The sequence below is a fragment of the Dendrobates tinctorius genome, unplaced genomic scaffold (assembly GCF_039654945.1).
Source record: "Dendrobates tinctorius isolate UK_male_01 unplaced genomic scaffold, ASM3965494v1 ptg000129l, whole genome shotgun sequence".
Classification (NCBI taxonomy): domain Eukaryota; kingdom Metazoa; phylum Chordata; class Amphibia; order Anura; family Dendrobatidae; genus Dendrobates; species Dendrobates tinctorius.
Genome location: NW_027361797.1, coordinates 24,369,389 through 24,391,424, shown reverse-complemented (window position 1 = coordinate 24,391,424; position 22,036 = coordinate 24,369,389). Strand labels below are relative to the sequence as shown.

Sequence of the window (22,036 nt, the reverse complement as noted above, 5' to 3'; positions counted from 1 at the left end):
AAGTACCTCAGTTTGTGCTTAGTGTCTGTAGGAGGCGGATCGGGATCTCCCCAGATCCGCAATTAACCATTCATTTCTTTTTTTTAGGGCTTAATTGTGTGTATTAATCTCTTTTCAATTTTTCAGATTCAGCATCATTAAACAGGGTGTAAGTTCATCCTGCTTTCCAATATTGCGCGGCTGAGCGAGCAATGTGGTGTTACCCACATCGCAACTCTCAGGACCGCAGGCAGGACCTTTTCCCATATCACCGTCGGGTGCTGTGGCCGGTCCTGCCGATTCCCCTCCTCATCCCTCTCCCAGGACAGGGCTGAGAGGAAGACGGCGGTCACCGGCGGTGACGTTCCCATTCTAGTTGGCGCCGTCTTCTGCACCAAGCGGACATGGTGCGGGTACAGAGGACCTTTTCTCCCAGCGGCCTGCCCCCTACCCGTGGGCCCCTGTGGTTATCCTCTTCAGGATTTTAAGGTAAGCTGGATAAATGCCCCTCCAGCCCTGCATTCAAATGGATAGAAGCAGACCTCCCTAGTCTGACAGGGACCACTACAGGCAACTCTGGTAGCATTTACATCGGTCCCTGTTTGAAGCTCCGTAACTCCTTTCTCAGAAGTCCCTGTTTGAATCTCCCGCCCTTCTTTCCTCATCGCTCACCTCCACGGGGTTCAGCAGTGAGTTGCGCAGGCACGGTTGGCCCCGGGGTTTTTCATTATCTTTAACAGCACAGGTTCCCGGTGCACCGTAGGACATAAGCCTCGGGGGGTAACCGGTAACTTTCAGTTTCGCTTTCTCTGTGAAAGCCTCCTCCTCCTTGCTCTGCACGCGCTCTTTTCGCCTTCTTTATTAACCCATTACAGGGCGCCACCCCCCCCCCGCAGTTTCTTCCAATCACGCGGCTCAGCCGCTAAGCTCCGCCCACCGCTATCACCGTTCTGTCTGCCTGGAAGAGAGTTTTTCTCTCTCCTTCGGATCTCTGCTTGGGGGACACAGCGGCGTTCCTGGCTGCACTTCTGAACCTGGGTAGGCTCTGCTCTGATTTCTTCCTAAGGCTGCAATTAGCTCCCTCCGGCAGATTCACCTCAGTTCGTGCGACATTCTGTCACACTCTATACATATGCCCAACCCTGCAAGGGCTCTCTGTCCTAGACCCACAGCCATTCACTACGCCTGTGCGCGTTGCAAAAAGAAGTAGGCATCAGGTCAGTCGTCTCCCTTCTGCCCGTCCTGCAGTCCTTCCATTATGTCGGCCCCTCAGGAGCATACCGAAGCCCAAAATGAGAGCTCTCCACCTCCACCACAGTGGGCCGTGGCAATGTCTCAGTCAGTTTCTGATCTGACTAAAGTCTCTCAGTCCCTGGTCCAGGTCTTAGAACGTTTGCCGCAGCTATCTACAGCCACCGGTGCGCCGACCGCCTCTCACGGCGAGTCGTCCGCTCCTGACCGCGACCTTCAGAGGGACAGACCGGATAGGAGTTCTAGGAAGCGGGCTCTGTCTGGCTCATCTTCCAGCTCGCAAGGTCCTTCTGCTTTGCCCAGGTTTCCTTTGTCGGTTCCTTTCTCAGAAGACGACCTTAGGTCAGACAATGATTCCCAATCGGGATCTGACTCAGAAGCAGACAACGTATCTAAAACACGGGACACGGTCGATAGTCTAATCTCGGCTATCTTCGAAACCCTCAAAATTAAGCAGAATAAAGAGCCCCCTCAGGAATGTTCTGTCATCTTTAAACGAGCTCGGCCTCCATCTCGAACCTTTCCCAATCACAAAGAGTTCGATACTACTCTATCCAAACACTGAGAGCACCCTGAGCAACGTTTCTCAGGCCGCAGGTACTTAGATGTGCTGTACCCCTTTGATGCGGACCTGCTCACAAAGTGGACCAAGGCTCCAGAGGTGGATCCCCCAGTTTCCCGGATAGCCTCTAAAACGGTTCTATCCCTTCCAGATGGGGCATCGCTTAAAGATCCAACAGACAGACAGAATCGCTTGCCAAATCAATTTTTGAGGCTTCCGGCGCCTCTCTCTGTCCTATTTTCGCATCCGTCTGGGTGGCGAAAGTCATTTCGGCTTGGGTAAAAATTCTTCGCAAGGGCGTCTTAGCGGCAGCCCCGCAAGATGAGCTGGCAGGTCTAGCAGATCAAATTAATCATGCAGGTAAATACCTGTTGGCCGCCTCCTTGGTTGCGGCCGGGTGCGTAGCAAGGGATAACAGCAACATAGTAGCCATACGCCGAGTCCTTGGGCTAAAGTCATGGAATGCGGATACCACTTCTAAAACGTCGCTTACCAACCTGCCATTCCATGGTTCTAGGCTTTTTGGAGCCAAGCTGGATCAGATAATTTCCGATGCCACTGGTGGTAAAAGCACTTCTCTTCCCCAGTCTCGACCAAAACGCTTTTTTAACAAAAAGGGTTTTCGGCCGTTTAGTCCTTTTCGTCCCTTCTCTTCCACAGAGAGATCTACCCAGCAAGATCGGCCTTCCGCCTCTAGGGAGCGGGAGCAGAAAAGACCATCTTACAAACCCGCTCCCCGCTGGAGATCTAGAGGACAATACTCCAGGTCTTCAGGCGCCCGTTCCAGTAGGTTTTCCTCCAAGTGACGGGTCACGCCCACCTGGAAGCTCTTCCAGGGTGGGAGGCAGACTTTCCTTTTTCGTGGACGCTTGGCTGTCTGTTGTCGATGACGCTTGGGTCAGGCAAATCGTCTCATCCGGATATAAGATAGAATTTGCTTCCCCCCCAAACAGACGGTTTTTCCTGTCTCGATCTCCAAGACAGCGGTCCCAGATTCCAGGGTTCTTTCAGGCCGTCTCCTCCCTTCTTTCCACCGGAGTGATCGTTCCCGTTCCCCCAAACGAACGGTTTTCAGGGTTCTATTCAAATCTCTTCGTAGTCCCGAAGAAAGACGGTTCCTTTCGTCCAATCCTGGACCTCAAATTGCTCTATCGCCACGTGAGGATTCTCCATTTCAAAATGGAGTCCCTTCGAACGGTGATAGCCTCAATTGAACCCGGAGAATTTCTCTGCTCTGTGGACATACGGGATGCATAACTTCACATCCCTTTTTGTTTGCAACATCAGAAATATCTTCGTTTTGCGATTCAGGAAAATCACTACCAGTTCACGGCTCTTCCCTTCGGCCTCGCCTCCGCTCCCCATGTTTTCACGAAGGTGATGGCGACAGTCATGGCCATCCTTCGCTCCAGGGGGATCCTCATCATCCCTTATCTGGACGATCTCTTGATCTAGGGCTCGTCCCGTCAAGACTGTCTTCAGAGTCTTCGCATAACCCTGGATACTCTCTGCCGCCTCGGATGGATAGTCAACAAGGAGAAGTCCATTCTGAGCCCCACTCAGTGTCTGACCTTTCTGGGCATGGAATTCGACACGAATCTAGTCCGGGTGTTTCTTCCGAGGGAAAAATTTGCGGCTCTTTCCAAGGGAATCCGAAGCCTCAAACGGCCAACGGCCGTTCCCCTTCGATCCTGCATGAAGGTTCTGGGGAAGATGGTAGCCTCCATGGAAGCAGTGCCCTTTGCACAATTTCATCTTCGCCCCCTCCAGTTGTCCCTTCTTTCAGCCTGGGACAAGACCACGTTGTCCTTGGACCGCCCCATTCTTCTACCACTCAGAGTGAGGCAATCCCTGACTTGGTGGACAATGCCAGCGTCAGTTCTACAAGGGAGGTTCTTTTTTTCCGCTTCAGTGGCAAGTCATCACCACCGATGCCAGCCTTCTAGGGTGGGGAGCGGTTTTCCATCAGAAAACGGCCCAAGGATGCTGGAATCCACAGGAAGCTCTCCTCCCTATCAATCTTCTGGAGATCAGAGCAATCTTCCTTGCCCTCCTCCGCTGGCAGCCTCTCCTCGTAGGCAAGCCAGTCCGCATTCAATCGGACGTCACGGCTGTGGCGCACATAAACCATCAGGGGGGCACGCGCAGCAGGCAAGTGATGTCAGAAGTGGCAAAGATACTGCGCTGGGCAGAACGTTACGTTCCGGCAATTTCCGCCGTTCACATTCCAGGGGTGGAAAATTGGGCAGCTGAATTCCTGAGTCGTCAAGGCCTAGCATCAGGCGAATGGGCTCTTCATCCTACAGTCTTCAATCAGATATGCCAGCGCTGGGGCTCACCGGATGTCGATCTCATGGTATCTCGGATGAACCACAAGGTTCTGCGCTTCGTAGCCAGGTCCAGGGATCCCCTAGCCGTCGCTTGCGACACCCTAGTAATTCCGTGGTCCCAGTTCCAACTTCCGTATCTGTTTCCGCCTCTTGCCGTGATCCCAAGAGTGGTCAAGAAGATAAAATCGGTAGGCGTCCCAGTGATTCTAGTGGCTCCAGACTGGCCAAGACGGCCTTGGTACGCGGAGCTGGTGAACATGCTCGCGGACGTGCCCTGGAGGCTTCCAGATCGTCCAGATCTTCTCTCGCAAGGCCCCCTTAACCACCAGAATTCTCAGTCTGAGTGTAACGGCATGGCCGTTGAGGCCGCGATCCTGAGGGAATCAGGTTTGTCCAACCAGGTGATTCAGACTCTGATCAGAGCCAGAAAACCAGCCTCTTCCCGCATTTACCATAGTTACTGGAAGGCTTTTTTCTGTTGGTGCGACGATAAAAAAGTCTTTCCAATGTCCTTTTCCATTCCATCCATACTTGGTTTTCTCCAGTCTGGCTTAGATGCGGGTCTGTCCCTCAGCACCCTCAAGGGCCAGGTCTCTGCTCTGTCTATCCTCTTCCAAAGAGAGCTCGCTTCCTTACCGCTGGCTAAGACTTTTCTCCAAGGGGTCGCCCATGTCGCTCCTCCTCATCGTTCGCCGATAGACCCGTGGGATCTCAATCTCGTTCTTAGCGCTCTCCAAAAGGCGCCGTTCGAGCCTATCCAGGACATTCCTTTATCCCTTCTCTCATGGAAGGTAACCTTCTTGATTGCCATTATATCCGTCAGAAGAGTTTCTGAGTTGGTGGCCTTGTCATGTCGTTCCCCTTACCTCATTCTCCATCAGGACAAGGTCGTCCTCAGGCCCGTTCCTTCTTTTCTTCCAAAGGTGGTATCCTCTTTCCACATCAATGAGGATATCGTTCTCCCATCTTTTTGTCCTGCTCCTTCTCACCCTCTTGAGAAGTCTCTCCACAAACTGGATGTAGTTAGAGCCTTGCGTGTTTATCTCGCCAGGACCGCTTCACTTCGTCAGTCCGATTCCTTGCTGGTCATCTCTGAAGGTCGCCGGAAAGGGCTTCCGGCATCCAAATCCACGATTGCTCTCTGGATTCGTTCTACCATTCTGGAAGCGTACCGACTTCAGGAAAAACGGCCCCCTCAGGGAGTGAGAGCTCATTCCACCCGGGCTGTGGCAGCATCGTGGGCCGTTCGTCACCAGGCTTCAGCTTCACAAATTTGTAGGGCCGCGACCTGGTCGTCTTTGCACACTTTTGCAAGGTTCTACAGGGTTCATACCCAGGCCTCGTCTGATGCAGTTGTTGGTAGGAAGGTTCTGCAGGCGGCGGTGGCGCACCGGCTGACCTAAGCCCTTCCTGGTTTTTCATTCCTTTATTGCTGTTCCCGCCCTTGGGACTGCTTTGGAACGTCCCATGGTAATCTGTGTCCCCCAATAAGGCGATAAAGATGGATTTTTGGTTCTTACCGTAAAATCTCTTTCTCGGAGCCTTCATTGGGGGACACAGCACCCTCCCTGTTTAAGTTGTACCGTGGGTCTTTGAGTCCCTTGTTGGGTTGGTACATATCTTTAGTGTTTTCGTTGCTTCTCCTACTGCTTTCTCACCAACTGAGGTACTTGGTGCCTGTCGGTGGGTGTATACTGCCGGGGAGGAGCTAATCTTCTTGTTTTGCATAGTGTCAGCCTCCTAGCAGCAGCAGCATACACCCCATGGTAATCTGTGTCCCCCAATGAAGGCTCCAAGAAAGAGATTTTACGGTAAGAACCAAAAATCCATCTTTTCTTTTTCCGAGCTTGTCTGTAGACGGGGCGTGACTGCTGACGTCATGCTGATTGACAACCGTCTCCCTGCAGTCACATCTGTCAACGGATCAGAAGAAAAGCCCCTACCCTGTGGATGTGTAATCACCGGAAGCCACTGAATCTCCAGGAGGAGCGGTCTGTAACTACTGTGCCAACAGATATCGGTGCCGGGCACAACAGGCAGGGAGTTAGCAACTACCTGCCTGTTAGCTTTATGTCCATAGTAAAAGAAAAACCTCTTGAATAACCACTTTAACGCCTAAGGCACATTGCAAAGTTTTTTATCTTCTACTTTTGAGTTATGCAACAGAATTGAACCGCTGGTTACTTTAGGGTGTGTGCACACTTCTGCTGCGGATCCGCAGTGGTTTTGGCCCTGTAGATCCGCAGCAGTTTCTGCTGCAGTGTACAGTACCTTTAAAGGCAATGCAAAATGAAAAAACGCAGTGCCCACGGTGCAGAATTTTCCGCCCGGATTTGCTGTTGATTTAAATCTGCAGCATGTCACTTCTTTGTGCGGATTCCGCAGCGGTTTGGCACCTGCTCCTTGACCAGGTGTCAAACCGCAGGCTAATCTGCAGAAAATCCACAGGCCTTTTGACCTGCGGATTTACCTGTGGATTTAGACAAATTCGCGCGGAAAATTCCACAGCAGAGTCCGCAACGTGTGCACACACCCTTATACATCCGATATGTCATAATTATCAGCTGCTGCAAATGATTTTGGTGAAACTGAGCTCAAGCTGTTGATTTTTGTACGATCATATAATGGTCTAGTGTGTATGGGGAAACACAAGATTGTTAAGGGTATCAGCAGCGTCAGACTTTCAGCCTACCCTAATCCTATCCTATTAGACATATTTTGTTGAGAAATATTTCTTTTACAAATGCATATAACATTCCCGCAGGATGACAGTGTGGTGAAATTGACGCACGAACTAGCACTGAAGCTGGGACTGAAAATTAGGAAAGCCTATGTTCGCGCACAGGTAAGTGTATTTTTATTTAGGCTGAGCTCACATTTCCATGGAGCCGTGATTATCAGGTCCGTCTGGGTTCTGGTTTGTCATTTTTTAGAACCTGAAGAATTTCTACATGCAGTCCTGACACAAAACGGAATTGAGACGGACTGCCTAAGAATCAGTTGTGCCCCTTTGCTGCCATTTGCATCAGTAAAGCAATGGATCCGTTTTGCACGTGAATTTTGTTTCTCTAAAATGGAAATGTAAATTTGTCCTTAAGGGTTCTATGGATAAAAAGAATAGTTCCCCAGGGGTTTGAAGCTCTAAATAACAGTGATACCTACCGGTCCCCACCTGGATCCAGCACGGGAAGATGAAACATCACATTGCATCAATAGACGCACCGCTGTGAACTTAGATTGGCTCCTGCCAATCAGCGCATCATCAGGAAAACATCCAGTGACGCACTGCTCAAGTCACGTGACTGCTGCAGCCAGTCACAAGCTGCAGCGGTTCTGCAGCTCCTGGTGGAACAGTGATGTTTCCTCTTCCAATGTCCGCTCAGAGCACGGAGCAGCTTGTGCTCCTAGGTGAGTATCACTATTATTTTTTACAGCTTCAAGATCCTGGGGAAACTTTCTTTTTGCATGGACTATCACCTTAAATCTTTTATTTTACATATTTGATGTTAAAATACTACTTTTGTGTTTTTTAGCCAAATTCCCAAGTTGCAGTCATGGATCCATTAGAGAAGGTAAGTACTCCCTGCTCTGTAGGTTACAGCTTAGCATGAAGTAGATTTTCTGACTGCAAAACCATCCATACAGTTTAGACTGTGCCAGGCTATGCCATGGGTACCGCTAGAGGGCAGGTGTTGGGGAAAGATTCCTGCGCAGACGTCCGACATATCTACGGGCCACATTCACACGAGGGATGTCAAGAGTGTGTCTGCTGCACAGAGGAAACGAATACACTGTGTGGTATGGTATTTAGCCTATACTGTAAAACACATCGAAGTCATTCATTGCAGGCATCCATTGTTGGCATCCCTTTGTGGGCGGCCCTTGCAGGCAGACACTGAAGCATCATCCCGACATAAATTCCAACTTTATACTGCAAACACCCTGTGCATAGACCAATAAGCTGATAAAGGACGGCCACTAATTATGTCAGGTCTCTGACCTGATTAAACCCATAGAGACATAGCCTAAATTATTATAATTACTTGTGAGGACCCAACATGGAGTTTGTTAATCACCATTGTATTAGATTGTGGCAGCACAGATTAGTATCAGACATCTATAATGTTTGACTTATGTATCATTTTCTCATTTCAGTAATTGAAAATATACTTATACCTTGCGCTTGCTTTATTTTGCTAAGAGAGAAATGCAATCTACTAAATTTCTATATACCTTGGGAGATTGTCTATGGAAGAGAGTGCATTATTTATCAGCATTTAGTAGGCATTAATCCATTTTAATTCAAATTGCAGCTGTCTGATAGTTGTGCAGATCAGATAGAGCCGGGTAAGTGAGTTTCTATGCATGTCTAATTTTTTATAGTTTGTAAGTTAATATTATGTACGCCAATATGTGGAGTAAGGCTGCGTGTAAAATTTCAGTGTCATCTGAGTGCAATCCCATTTCTGTGCCCACAGACATTGAAGGAGATGGGGAAATTAAGTTCTATTCTCTCCGCACCTGTGACCCGATTCTCTCATCCAAGAGAGTCGGATCACAGTAAACTGACACTCTGATCAAACTCTGATCAGCGTCATTACCAGAACTGAACTGATTCTCTCGGAAGAGAGAATCATCGCTCTTGTGACACTGGCCTTAAAGTGAGATACCAGAAAGTGAAACCAGTGATCTCTCCATCTGGACATCCGATTCTCTCATCCAAGAGAGTCCGTTCACTGTAAATTGACACTCTGATCAAACTCTGATCAGCGTCATTCCCATAGTTGAACTGATTCTCTCAGAAGAGCGAATCATCCCTCGTGTGACACCAGCCTTTAAGTGAGAGTTGAGAGTGATAACAGTGATATCTAGGGCTGGTCCACGACTAGCGCGAAGGCAAGGAAAGGACTAACGACCTTGTGGGGGAAGAAAGTGTCAAGTAAATAAAAAAGTAAGCGTGCTGGGGTAAGGTGTTATTTGAGCATGCTTAATTGCTAACCGAGGGTCTTTGGCGTGCTCGAATGATAAGTTCAAATTTCCACGGCTGCATGTCTCATTGCTAAGCAATCCCTGCATATCTTGTACCTTTTGAACAACCGCGAGACATGTAGGCGCGGGTACTCATATTTTTCGGACACTCGGTCAACATCCGAGCATGTTCAGATAATGCCTTATGCCAGCACATTCACTGATTACTAAAAATTACATATAAGATAATCCTTTAATTGTCCCACCACGGGGAAAATCAGAGCATTACAGCAGCAAGGCAGGAACAAGTACAGATACAGATGCATAATTTCATGTATATGTTGTATTTCAGATTTGCCCGAAGTTGATGGTCCTGAACCTCCACCTTTCTCTACGCTGAGTCTTAGCAATGAACCATTAAGGGAAGCCTCACCAGTTCCAGTCCCGTCAGCCTCCCCTAGTTTGCCTCCAGTTTCTGAGGCTGGGCTGTTTCCATCAGCACTTATTAGCAGTGATACATCTGCTTTATTTCCTCTCCCAATTTTGCGGGATGAAATTATCGGTGATGAATTGGACCGCATCCTCGATTCTGTACCATCATGCAATGGACTGAACACGGTGAGCAAGATTGGTTATGGCGGCTCCCATCACTTTCTGTATTCATCTGCGCTACTGTTTTCATGACATTTTAAGACTGATATTGAATCTAGATTTCCTTTTTGGATGCGCTTGCCCATTTTAAAAGTTTTATAATAGTCACATAAAACCACATTGCCGATGATGTCTTCAGATTCTTGAGCTTCGTTTTTTTCAGTTATTTAATCAATTTTACATGGAATGGAAGCTTAAAGTCTAACCACATGAGAATTAAACTGTGCAATCTGTTCTTCAGGCTGGTCTTTACTGGGTCGTCCATAACACCGGAGGTAACGCTGGAATATAGGACCTAGGAGAAGTAATGGTCACTTTGTAGAATCTTGCCGTGACGTAATGAGTTGTTGTAGTGTTGTGCTAAATTTCCAGTTCTAAGAGACCTTTAAACCTAATTTAAGTTGCCTTTATTAATGATCATAATTAAAAAAATAAATATGCACGTTTTGATTACATTTGTGAGCACAAATCCTACTTATGAGGTTTTCTACCAGAAATATGCATCTCATATCAATAGAATACACTATAAATATCTAATGGATTAAAGCTTTATCCATTACTCAAACAACACCTTCTTAATTGAAGCAGTACCCATATAAAGTGAAACCACCAGATATCTTCTAAAAGTTCGAGCAATGTCTGCGTCATTTCTGGGGCCGATCGTGTGAAATCACTGGAATGGCGCCGGTCCGGTAGGTGGATATATGCTGTTTTTATTTTACATGTGGCACTGTTTCTTTTTAAAACGGATTGTTTAAGTAGTGGAAACCCCTTTAATATTCCTTTTTCAGGGCTGTTACTGAATGATGGGACTGTCACTCATTTTAAAGTATCGCTCTTTCAGGTCTCTGTTGTCTCCAATTGACTTCATACAGAAGGCAGCTTGACCCATTTGACCCATTATTTTGACCCATTAAGGTCAAATTTGCCAAAATTTAATATGAAGCCAATCGCTGCCCCTTCGCTTTGATTGGATCACGGTCACCCATTCAAGTCTATGGGCGAAAGTGAAATATTTGACTGCACTCTGATGTCATCCGAGGGCAGTCCAATGTACCTGCACAGAGACAATGGAGAAATTAAGTTCTCTGACTTCTCTGCACCTGTGCTTTTGTGCTTTGATTCAGAGACTTGGATCACAGTATCTGTCATTAGGATTTCGCCCCTCCAGACTATTTATGTGCACATGTAGCGCTTTCAAACCCAAGTCTAGCCATACTTTTACATAGCCAGTCCATTCCTCCATTACTGATTAAATCAGCTTTTTAGTTGATATCCAATTATGGCTGAAGAGCTACTATAGATCTGAAGCATCTGTCACTACAGCTTCATTTCCCACCCATTATCACCAACTCCTTTGTTACATCAGGCAAAGGAGCCATCAGTCAAGCAAGAGAAGGTGGCATTGGCTGGGGAATAGAGCTGGAGTGACAGAGGCTGAAGAGCTCTTGTAGATTTGAAGCCTCTGTCACTCCAGCTCTATTCCCCAGCCAATTGCATATCAATTCAAATGCTGATTTCTTAGTAATGGAGGAACGGACTGGACGTGTAAAGGTATTGTCAGACTTATCTTTGAAAGAGCTACATGTGCATATTAATAATTTGGGAGGTGAAATCGTGCTGATGGATTCCCTTTCATGTAAGCAGGCACATAGCCTTACTTTATAAGCTCTGCAAAGCATTTAGCACAAGGGAATAGTGTATGTCATGGGAGCTGAGCACTTGTCAGCTTTGCGGAGCATGTTGGGTACAGGACGTAGCTCCTCAAAAATTAATCATTGGGAAGAAACTTTGACCTAGAATTATTTTCAAACTTGATTTTTTTTTTTTTAGGCAACTTATTAGGTTTAACGGTCCTTGAAGTAGTCCATGTCGGAAGTTAAAGCTGACTCCCTATATGTCTGTCCCCATCCATGTCTACTCGAGGTTGCTACTGAAAGAAAATAGAGGAGGGTGTTCACCCAAATGATTGTTTCTCATTGCAGACAAGAACTATGGATTTTCTCAACTAACAGATTTGTTTTTTCCACCTAGTATTTGGGTGAACACCACATATGAGGTGTGGTCTGTGAGGTGCTTTCCTTGAATACCATTGTGCAGACATTTGGAAGCGTGCTACTGCTGTTAGCTCTCAGGCGCACAACCATTCTGCCCGAGAAGGCACATAAAGCGTTGGGGCTCATGGATTGGTTGCAGCTTTCATGACCTGAGCGTGACAGCTTCGTATACCTCTATGTGGCTGTCACTCTCGAGTCGGTAGAGCCGCGGCTGTTTCGTACATTAGCAGTCCATGCTCGGATGTCTCCATGAGCCCTTAATTTGTGTGTCGGGGTTTGCTGCTCAGCAGTTATGCGATGGAGAAGAAAATTTTAGCATTATGGAAATAATACTGGTGTTGAAGGCCGAGGCTCCTAATCTCCAGTCAAAAAACATTGTTTTTGCCCAGAGTTTCACCTTAAAGGGAATCTGTCACCCCTTTTTTCAAATATGAGCTGCCGGCACCGCCATCAGGGGCTTATCTACAGAATTCTGTAATGCTGTAGATAAGCCCCCGATGTAACCTGAAAGATAAGAAAAAAGAGTTAGATTATACTCACCCAGGGGCGGTCCGGTTCGGGTCCGGAGGGAGTCGCGGTCCAGTCCGGCGCCTCCCATCTTGCAGCGATGTAGTCCACTTCATTTCTGCCCAGCACATTCGCACTGCTCTGCCCTGTTGAGGGCAGAGCAGAGTACTGCGGTGCGCAGGCGCTGGACCAGGTCAGAGAGGTCCGGCGTCTGCGCACTGCAATACTTTACTCTGACCTCAACAGGGCAGAGCAGTGCGCCTGCGCCGGTACCACGACAGGAAGGAAAGAAGAGGACGTCATCGCTGCAAGATGGGAGGTGCCGGACCGCGACACACATCGGACCGGACCGCCTCCCCCGGTGAGTATAATCTAACTTTTTTCCTTATTTTTCATGTTACATCAGGGGCTTTTCTACAGTATTACAGAACGCCCCTGATGGCGGTGCCGGCAGCTCATATTCGAAAAAAGGGGTGACAGATTCCCTTTAAGGTTATAGCCACACACCATTGAGGAAGAAATTATTTGAAATATTTGCTTCTGGGCTTCGTCTTATTTGACAAAACCTCAAAACTGCATATAAATAATACTGCTGCAGGTGATTTATTGTTCAGTGTAACTTGACATTATGTGACTACTATTTCATTGCTTTATCACTGAACGCCAGTAGAAAAAAATCTTGCTATATGCTTGTTTCAGACCAGCAGTTCTATAGGAGGAAGCAGCAGATTGAATGACTTTTCAGGACTGGAGCCACCTTCGATATTCCAGAGTTATACATTCCCCCAGATGATAACACCAAGCTTGGACAGCTTTTCTTTGAACTCCCTTCCTATGAGTAGCTCTCAAAGAGGTAATTTTAAACACCTGAATAAACCATGAAGAATAAGCACATATACGTGCATAAAATGTCTGTTGTTGTGGATGTATTCTCATTTTTTGTTTTTTTACATCTTTTCAGACATTTCTGTATTAGATCAGTTCAATGGAATCCACACTACTCCATTTTCTGTGAGTACTTACAAGTACTTATGTGTTATATACCTAAAGATAAATATAATCGGTACCGTACATTACATCCAGGTACATACAAAATGTATATATCCAGCCTCCGATATTTGACATGGTCTGAGAAATTGGCACAGAATTGTATTAGAAAAATGGATCTGTCCCCAGATTTTGCAATACAGGCTACAAACATTGCATCACGTAGATGTCATCAAGCTGTTAGAATGGCTTTATAATGCTTTTTCTTTAAGTTTTTCCACTTGATATTGTCTAAACAGAAATTGCTGTTTTCATATTATACAGGTAAATGATTGCAAATACTTTCCCCAACCAGAAAGTCCTGTAGATTTTTCTGGGACACAGAAGAAAGCACATCTGTTAGAATGTGTTAATGGGGAGCCATCTACTGCGACAAATATCAGTAACTCTGTAATGTGCACCAATCCTCTTGAAGAAACCCATGAATTCAGACAGGCCTGTCAACTGTGTTTTACCAAAGCAGGTAAGATCATTCTATTTGTTTATTCATTGGGAACGGAAAGTATTCAGGCCCCTATAGATTATTCAGTCTTTGTTTCATTGCAGCCATTTGGTAAATTCAAAAAAGTTCAATTTTTTTCTCATTAATGTTCACTCTGCACCCCATCTTGACTGTAAAAAACAGAAATGTAGAACTTTTGAAAAATATATTAAAAAAGAAAATCCAAAATATTACATGGTCATAAGTATTCAGACCCTTTGCTCAAACACTCCTATTTAAGTCACATGCTGTCCATTTCCTTGTGATCCTCCTTGAGATGGTTCTACTCTTTCATTGGAGTCCAGCTGTATAATTAAACTGATAGGACTTGATTTGTAAAGGCACACAACTGTCTATATAAGAGCTCACAGTGCATGTCAGACCAAATGAGGATTACATGACAAACAGGCCATCCCTTCACATCTTGCTGCTGTCGAACAGCCTCGAGACATGCAGCCGCGGGGACTGGAACGTATTATTCAAGCACATTGAAGACACTCGGATGGCACCCGAGCATGCTCAGATAACGCCTTATCCAATCACCTTCGCTCATCACTAGTCACAAGCTCTCAATGCAAGTCTAAGAAAGCATTGTTCAGCCTTTCGTAGACTTACATTGAGTGGTGACTTCATACTCGCTCAGCAAACACTGGAGCAATCCAGCAGTAGGTCACAACATGCAGAGGACGACCGGAGCGGTACCGATAAAAGATGAAGATGGCGGCTGGTGAGTATCATACTAGGTGCAGCAACCTTAGACTAATAGCACCACTGCAGCGGTAAATTAAAAAACGCAGAGTGGTGCTTTTATGAAAACAAATATTCATGGGGGTGCTTCTTTAAAGAAGGTTTTACAATTTTCCTGGCCTTCCCTTCAAGCTGGCAGGTTGTTTTATTAACTCAAATTCCTATGGCGAACCCTTGATAAATTATATGATTTTCACATGTTTATGTCGCAGATGATATTTTAGATTTATCTTTATTTCATAGGATTAAAGTCTTTGAGCTACAATTATCATCCCAACCTGGATCATAAATGTAAGAAGGACACTTTTATAGGGAGAATGAAAAGTCCTGCAGATGACAAATGGAAGAGAATAAGACCAAGGCCAATAAAGACTCACTATGCGGGTCAATACTACATATGTAAAGGTAACCGATGACTGATCGCTAGGTGGTTTTTAAGGGCCACATGGCCCTACTATTTTAGTAAAGTGCATGCTTGTGACAGAAGTTTGTAAACAGCTAGGAAATGCTAAAAGGAATCCTGAGTTTATGGTTAATGCTGCACATTAAGCTCTAGACGTCAGTAGGAAGGCTAGGTGCAGAGAAAGAATACACTGCATTGTATATGAGCCTTTCTATAGTGAGCTGGTCTACATTGTTGGATTTATGAGCCTTTCTATAGTATAGAAGTTCTGTAGAACTGTCCTTTATGATTGGAGACAAACTTTGTGAAAGCAAGAAAAGTCTGTACACCCGAGACTTGTGTACTCAGATAGCGTTGACCAATGTTTCAGACCTTAATTAGCCTGTTAGGGTTATGGCTTGTTCACTCTCCTGGTTAGGAAAGGCCAGGTGATGCAAATTTCCCAACCCTGTAAAAACCCAGCCTCCTCTAACCTTGTGCCAAAAACAGGAGCCATGGGTTCTTCTAAGCAGCCGCCTAACACTCTGAGAATGGTGGAGTCCCACAAAGCAGGAGAAGGCTATAAGAAGATAGAAAAGCGTTTTCAAGTTGCCCTTTCCTCAGTTTGAAATGTAATTAAGAAATGGCAGTATACAGGAACAGTAGAGGTCAAGATAAGGTGTGGAATACCATGCAAAATTTCAGAGAGAACTGCTTGTAGGATTGCTAGAAAGGCAAATCAGAACCCCCCCCGACTGCAAATGTCCTTCAGAAAGATTTAGCAGACACTGTAGTTGTGGTACAATGTTCTACTGTTCAAAGACAGCTGCACAAATATGGCCTTCATGAAAGAGTCATCAGAAGAAAAACTCTCCTGCATCCTCACCATGAAATTCAGCCTCATAAGTATGCAAAATAACATCTAAACAAGCCTGGCGCATTTTGGACACAAGTCCTATGGACTGATGAGGTTAAAATAGATCTCTTTCTCTATCTCCTCATTGGGGGACACAGGAAACCATGGGTGTATGCTGCTGCCACTAGGAGGCTGACACTATGCAGAAATAAGTTAGCTCCTCCTCCACAGTGTACACCACACCGACAGGAAGTAGGATATTCAGTTTAGCTTAGTGTCAGTAGGAGGTGGACACGGGTTTTTCATTAGACCCTTATCTACCTCAATGTACGTCGTTCCTTTTCAGGTACCAGGAGGGATACAGTGTGAAAGGTCACAACTGTACTGCCACAAAGAGACTATGAGTACGGCGTATACTGCCACCCCGTATCCTCATACGTCTAGCCGGCAGGACCCAGACCCCTAGCACAGAAGCGTGCTTAGGTGATCCAGACCTGGTCCTGGCCCTTCGTCCCCCACCTACTCGCCCACCAGAGCCTGTTAGTTGGATGAGACGTGACGTCCTGCAACTTGTTGGGAGAAGAGGTACTGTACCTTTTTTTCCCTAGAAGACGAACTTCGCATAAGAAGATAGGTAAAGAAGAGGAAACCCCCTAGGCTACCACGGTCACCTTGTAGTCTAGGCCCGGCTTATATCGGGCCTAGTCCTCCCCTCACCCTAGCCGCTCTCCTGCCGCACTTGTGGGGAGCTCATTCCCTGCCGAGGTCGGCAGATCACTCACCCACCTCTTGCCGAGTGCTGTGTGTTTCAGGCTTCCCCCAGCTGGTACCCTATTCAGCAGAATAGGCGACGGTGGGCAGCAGCCTGCTCTCCTCAGCGCGGGGCTCCTGCCCCACCTCTTCCCCCCGCACCCGACTACCTTTCTGGTAGGATCCAGGTGATAGTTCCAGGTTTTTTCAGGCCTCCGCGCCGCCCCCCCCCTTCGTTGGCGGTCACCTGGGTCTAACCTAAGCCCCGGCTTCAATTGCGGCCTAGTCCTCGGTAGCTCCGCCCCCCATCCTCTCATTTCGGGCAGACTTTTTTCCCGCTCATCTCCCCTCAGCCGCTCCCTGCACCCGGCGCTAGCTCCGCCCTCCGTCCGGCCTCCCTTGCGGCGCAGAGAGAATATCCATCGCCGCCATCTCCCTGCCCCCAGAGCTGACGGTTAGCTCCGACCCCATTCGGGCTGTGCAGAGTGGAGTTTTGCACAGTGTGCCCTTTCTAATGCGGGTAGGTGGGGGCCCTGAGCGGCCATATTGGTGTGAGCACACCGGTAATGACTCTGTCCTGCCTGCAGGCAGTACTGTCCTCGTCACCGCACAGTTTTGCTCCTCTTCTCCCACTTGCAAAATGAGATATGTCTTCCTGGACCTCGGCATCCTCCCTGCGGTCGCCTTCTCCCAGCATTGGACCCGGATAGTGCCTTCACCTGGCAGGACCAGCTCTTTCCTGCCTATCTCCGCTCAGCCTGAGAGGTACGATTTGGAGTATAAGCCCCTCATAGTAAAATTAAGCAGGCCCACGCTATCCGCAGGTCCAGTGATGGGGCAGAGTATCCAACTTTGGTTTTGGGTCCTCTGAAATGCGCTATAGTCATACAGTCTCTCATGTAATAGATGCCCTAGAGCAGGGCAGTAATTGGCATAATAGGTTCTCCTGGGCCGTACAATCATTAGTGGCATATGGACAGTCGCTAGCGTAATAGTACTCTGCAGCCATACAGTCACGTAATGGTACTCTGCAGCCGCAGTTACTGACGTAATGGTACTCTGGAGCCGTACAGTCACTGTCGTAATAGTACGCTGGAGCCACACAGTCACTGACGTAATGGTAATCTGGAGCAGTACAGTCACTGACGTAATGGTACTCTGGAGCCGCACAGTCACGGTCGTAATGGTACTCTGCAGCCGCACAGTCACTGACGTAATAGTACTCTGGAGCCATACAGTCACAGACGTAATGGTAATATGGAGCCGTACAGTACTCTGGAGCCGTACAGTCACTGACGTATTAGTTACCTATAACCGTTAATACTCTACAGCAGTGCAATCCTGGTGCAATAATAATCCAGAGACGTGCATTCACTGGCGTAATATGCAGTCACACATAAAAATGCTGGAGCCCCGGCATAGCAAATGCGTCCATATCTCCTGCTCCCAGGCACTAGCCCTTCATTTTCCTGCAGCCCCTCCGGACGCTGGCATTGCACTGCTCTAAGCAGAATAGAGAGCTGCTTCTACCCCTTCACGTCTGCAGTGTTTGGGCCGGACTTCCAGCTGCGTAGAAGTCCGTGTTACCCTGCAATTGTCTGCTGTGGTTCAGTGGAGTAAGATGCTGACCACAACTAGCAGATCCAGGGGTTTGCACCAAGGCTCACAACAGAGAGTAGAGTTTAGTCTCCCTCTGATTCCAGGCCTACTGTTCTACCGTCAAAGAACGGACTGGTCAAAATATACTCCAGGACAGACTTCTTGGTACGGCTCACTACACGTAATACTGTTATTCTGCCTAATGTGGTCAGGTATCCAGGCCTAGTCCGCAACCCAGAAGCTGTTATTCTGCCTAATATCGTCAGGTATTCAGACCTACACCGCAACAAGAATTGGCTCTCTCCTATACCCTTGTTCGGGTTCTCTCAAGATAATGGGGGCCGATTGCAGCTGGGTGCTATCCGCTATCCAGGCTTCACATGCACCACCTACCAGGTACTGTGGTCGAAACGGCTGTGTTTCAGGGGAGATGTGGTCTTGGTTGACTTCTGCAGTGGTACTGGTGTTCTGTACCATATTCAGGTGAGTCAGACGCTCTAGCCTTCAGGTTCTTTGCGTTCCAGTGCAGCAGTATTCTATCCCTATCGAGCATTTGCATAGTCCTCATCCAGACGTGTTTAGTCAATATATCCGTTTTTCCGGTAACTCAACCATACCCGAGGTCGATCGGCTACACCGGTCCCGGCTCTTCTGTCCCATTGTCAGGTGAGTCACAAGCGCTCTCTCTCGCGCGCCTCAGGATCTTTTGCAGCTTCTGCCTAAGCTCCCGTCTAATCACCACTCAGGGTGAGGTGACGGTATTTATTACTTCTGGTGGGCTGCAGCTGTGGTTACAAACCACTTTCAGGTGAGTCAAGGACACCTTTCAGCTGCATATTTCCTAATCTATAACATCTGTGGTTTGTTAACAGTTAAATGTAGGCTCTACCGCGTACAAACGGAGTGGATCTCGGCACCACAGAGTGGATCTCGGCAGCATCATAAGTAGATACTCCACCTTCAGGTACGTCAGACTCTCTTGTGTCAGGTACGGATGGTCGGAGTTTTACGGTGGCATGCTCTGGACCCTAAGTGTGAGTTGCTCCGCAGTAGTTTTGTCCACACCTTCTGATTTTCCCTTTTTTTTTTTTTTTTCAACCTTACCCATAACTACTCAGTTGGCCAGTTTACAGTACTGTCCGCAAGCTATCTTTACTGCCCGATGTGTTACGCCTATCATTAATGATTGGCCAATAGTACTTTTTAGGTTCTAGTATATCCTAAGGGCCTTGACCTACCACAATACTTGAACTCCTTATTGTCGGTACTTACCTATTCTTTCTTACAGACACCGGATAAAGCCTCCAGCAGCCCAGAGATGGGACTTCCGACCGTGACGGGAACAAGTATCCCACCTCAGACAGGAGTGGGATCTGACTCTGCGCAAGCATAGACCAGGGTAGAAAGCTGCTCCAGTCTTGGATCTAATAATGAGTCTAGTGATAACATGTTTCTTCCTTTCACTGTTATCCTCGAGGAGGTTGTCCTAGACTTCGCAAACGGGTCTACACACTGCAGTCCCCTCCTTGTTCCAGAGGGCCCAGGATGGATTTGGTAGTTTACATCGTCATACGGATTCATCCTCATCCCTGTATCAGTCTGCAGAACTGACTTCAGCTGTTTCCTATTAAGGGGGCGCCTCGGTATATCTTTTCTCTCCGGAGCTCTTCACAGATTTCACTACTTCTGTGACTACAAACCCACCGGTTCCAGTTTTCCTTCACTACGGTCCTTCCTCCCCTAGACGTGCATCCTCACACAGTAGTTGCCAAGGTCAACCTTGGAAGCGCCCGTCGCTATATCTTGTCCTGTCCCCACCTCCACTCGGGTTGCAAAGTTCTGTAGATGCGTGGCTGAGTTTGCTCATCAGAGCATTCTTTCTCGAGACCGGTCGGAAGAATTGACCGTCCTCGCTGCCCAAAACATTTTTTTTTTTTCTTGCAATGAAGACATGGTTTTACACCTTCCCGAGTCCAGCAAAATCGTTCCCATCTAAGGGTCCTTTTTGGCTTACGGTTTCACAAGCGAAATTATCCCCAAAGAGGTCCCTCAGTTCCTTCGGTTTGGCTCCTTTAGACCAAAATTTTTAAGTAGGTCTCTTGAAGGATGAGCTGTACCCTTCCTAGGGCTAACCTCATCGTTCTGCATTGCATTTCCTCAGCATGGCTCGTTGGGGATCTAGGATTGAGTCCATCCTTGTTTTTTCAGGAAGAAATTCCTTCGTTCAGCATTCACCTTCTGAGAAACGCAGGATTTTTACTTTATTCCATGATGCCTTTATCCAGGTCCTTATTTATTCAGGACTTTGGAAATTTCAGTTTTTTGCAACAGACAGGTTCATTTTCTTTTTCATTTGGTAGTCTTCCCTTTCAGACTTTCAACTACTCCTGAGGTCTCAGAGAGTTTGTAGCAGCTGTGGTGCACTTCCTGTGTATCAACGGTTCAGTGTTCATCGTTGCGAATTCCCTTTCCTTTGTCCACCTTGGACTTATCCTTCTTGACGCTCTCTCATCAGGCTATCTGGCCAGAGCAACAGTTCTTATCAAGCTTGGGCTTGAAGCATAGAGGTCCTCCGGCCTCCAGGTCAGCGGCTGATCGCAGAATCCAGTTGGCATTAGTGAGGTCGCCTGGTCAGGAAGGACTGCGTTCCTTTGAATACGACACACTCTGCCCGGGCAGTGTTTGTCCTCTTGGCGGTGCTCTTTGGGCCTTTGCCCGGCACCTCTACAGATGATATGTCTTCCACAGGTCCACAAGGTTTTTCAGAGCCCATGCCTAGCTTCGGCGAGTGCCGGTTGGGGTAAAAAAGACCTCGCAAGTTGACCTTGCAGGGGACGATGGTGAGTTCCTCATCCTGATTGGAGTTGTCCGCTGTTCCCTCCCCTTGGGTACTGCTTTGGGACGTCCCATGGTTTCCTGTGTCCCCCAATGAGGCGATAGAGAAAACAGGATTTTTAGTTGCTTACCGTAAAATCTGTTTCTCTGAGCCTTCATTGGGGGACACAGCACCCTCCCAAGTTGACCAGCTTTTTACTGTATTATATTGTTACAGTTTGAGTTTGTGTTTTTTTTGTGGTTTGTCTCTTCTACAGATTGCTTCTCCTACTGCTTTCTTACTAACTGAATATCCTACTTCCTGTCGGTGGGGTGTACACTGCGGAGGAGGAGCTAACTTTTTTTCTGCATATTGTCAGCCTCCAAGTGGCAGCAGCATACACCCATGGTTTCCTGTATCCCTCAATGAAGGCTCAGAGAAACTGATTTTACGGTAAGCAACTAAAAATCCTGTTTTGGCAACAATAATCAAAATGTATGTGTGGAGAAGAAAGGGCACAGAATTTTAGAAATAGAACACCTCCCTACCCATTAAGCATGGCAGTGGATCAATCATGTTTTGGGGTTGTGTTGCAGCCAATGGCACGGGGAACATTTCACGGGTAGAGAGAAGAATAGATTCAATGGAATTTCAACAAATTCTTTTTGCAAACATAACACCATCTGTAAAAAAGCTGATGTTGCAAAGAGGATAGCTTCTACAAATGGACAATGATCCCAAACACACGTCAAAATCCACAATAGACTACATCAAAAGGCGCAAGCTGAAGGTTTTACAGTGGCCCTCACAGTCCCCTTGTATGAACATCATTGAAAATCTGTGGCTAGACCTCAAAATAGCAGTGCATGCAAGATTGCCCAGGAATCTCACAGAACTGGAAGAATTTTCCAAGGAAGAATGTATGAAAATCCCTCAAACAAGAATTGAAAGTGCTTTGTCTGGCTACAAAAAGCGTTTACAAGCTGTAACACTTTCAAAAGGGGGCGCTACTAGGTACTAACCACGCAGGGTGCTCAAACATTTGCTTCCTCCC

At 47.1% G+C, this 22,036-nt stretch overlaps 1 protein-coding gene across 3 annotated transcripts in view; it reads left to right on the top strand.

Moving 5' to 3' along the window:
• ZC3H7A (zinc finger CCCH-type containing 7A) overlaps nucleotides 1-22,036 on the top strand; it is a 96,213-nt gene that overhangs the window by 51,624 nt on the left and 22,553 nt on the right. For all 3 annotated transcript variants that reach the window (XM_073542870.1, XM_073542868.1, XM_073542869.1), the window contains exons 6-13: nucleotides 6,887-6,967; nucleotides 7,656-7,694; nucleotides 8,436-8,469; nucleotides 9,443-9,708; nucleotides 13,005-13,158; nucleotides 13,267-13,316; nucleotides 13,617-13,815; nucleotides 14,824-14,985. In XM_073542870.1, coding sequence (XP_073398971.1) covers nucleotides 6,887-6,967; nucleotides 7,656-7,694; nucleotides 8,436-8,469; nucleotides 9,443-9,708; nucleotides 13,005-13,158; nucleotides 13,267-13,316; nucleotides 13,617-13,815; nucleotides 14,824-14,985 — 985 coding nt within the window. The remainder of the gene's footprint in view (nucleotides 1-6,886; nucleotides 6,968-7,655; nucleotides 7,695-8,435; nucleotides 8,470-9,442; nucleotides 9,709-13,004; nucleotides 13,159-13,266; nucleotides 13,317-13,616; nucleotides 13,816-14,823; nucleotides 14,986-22,036) is intronic.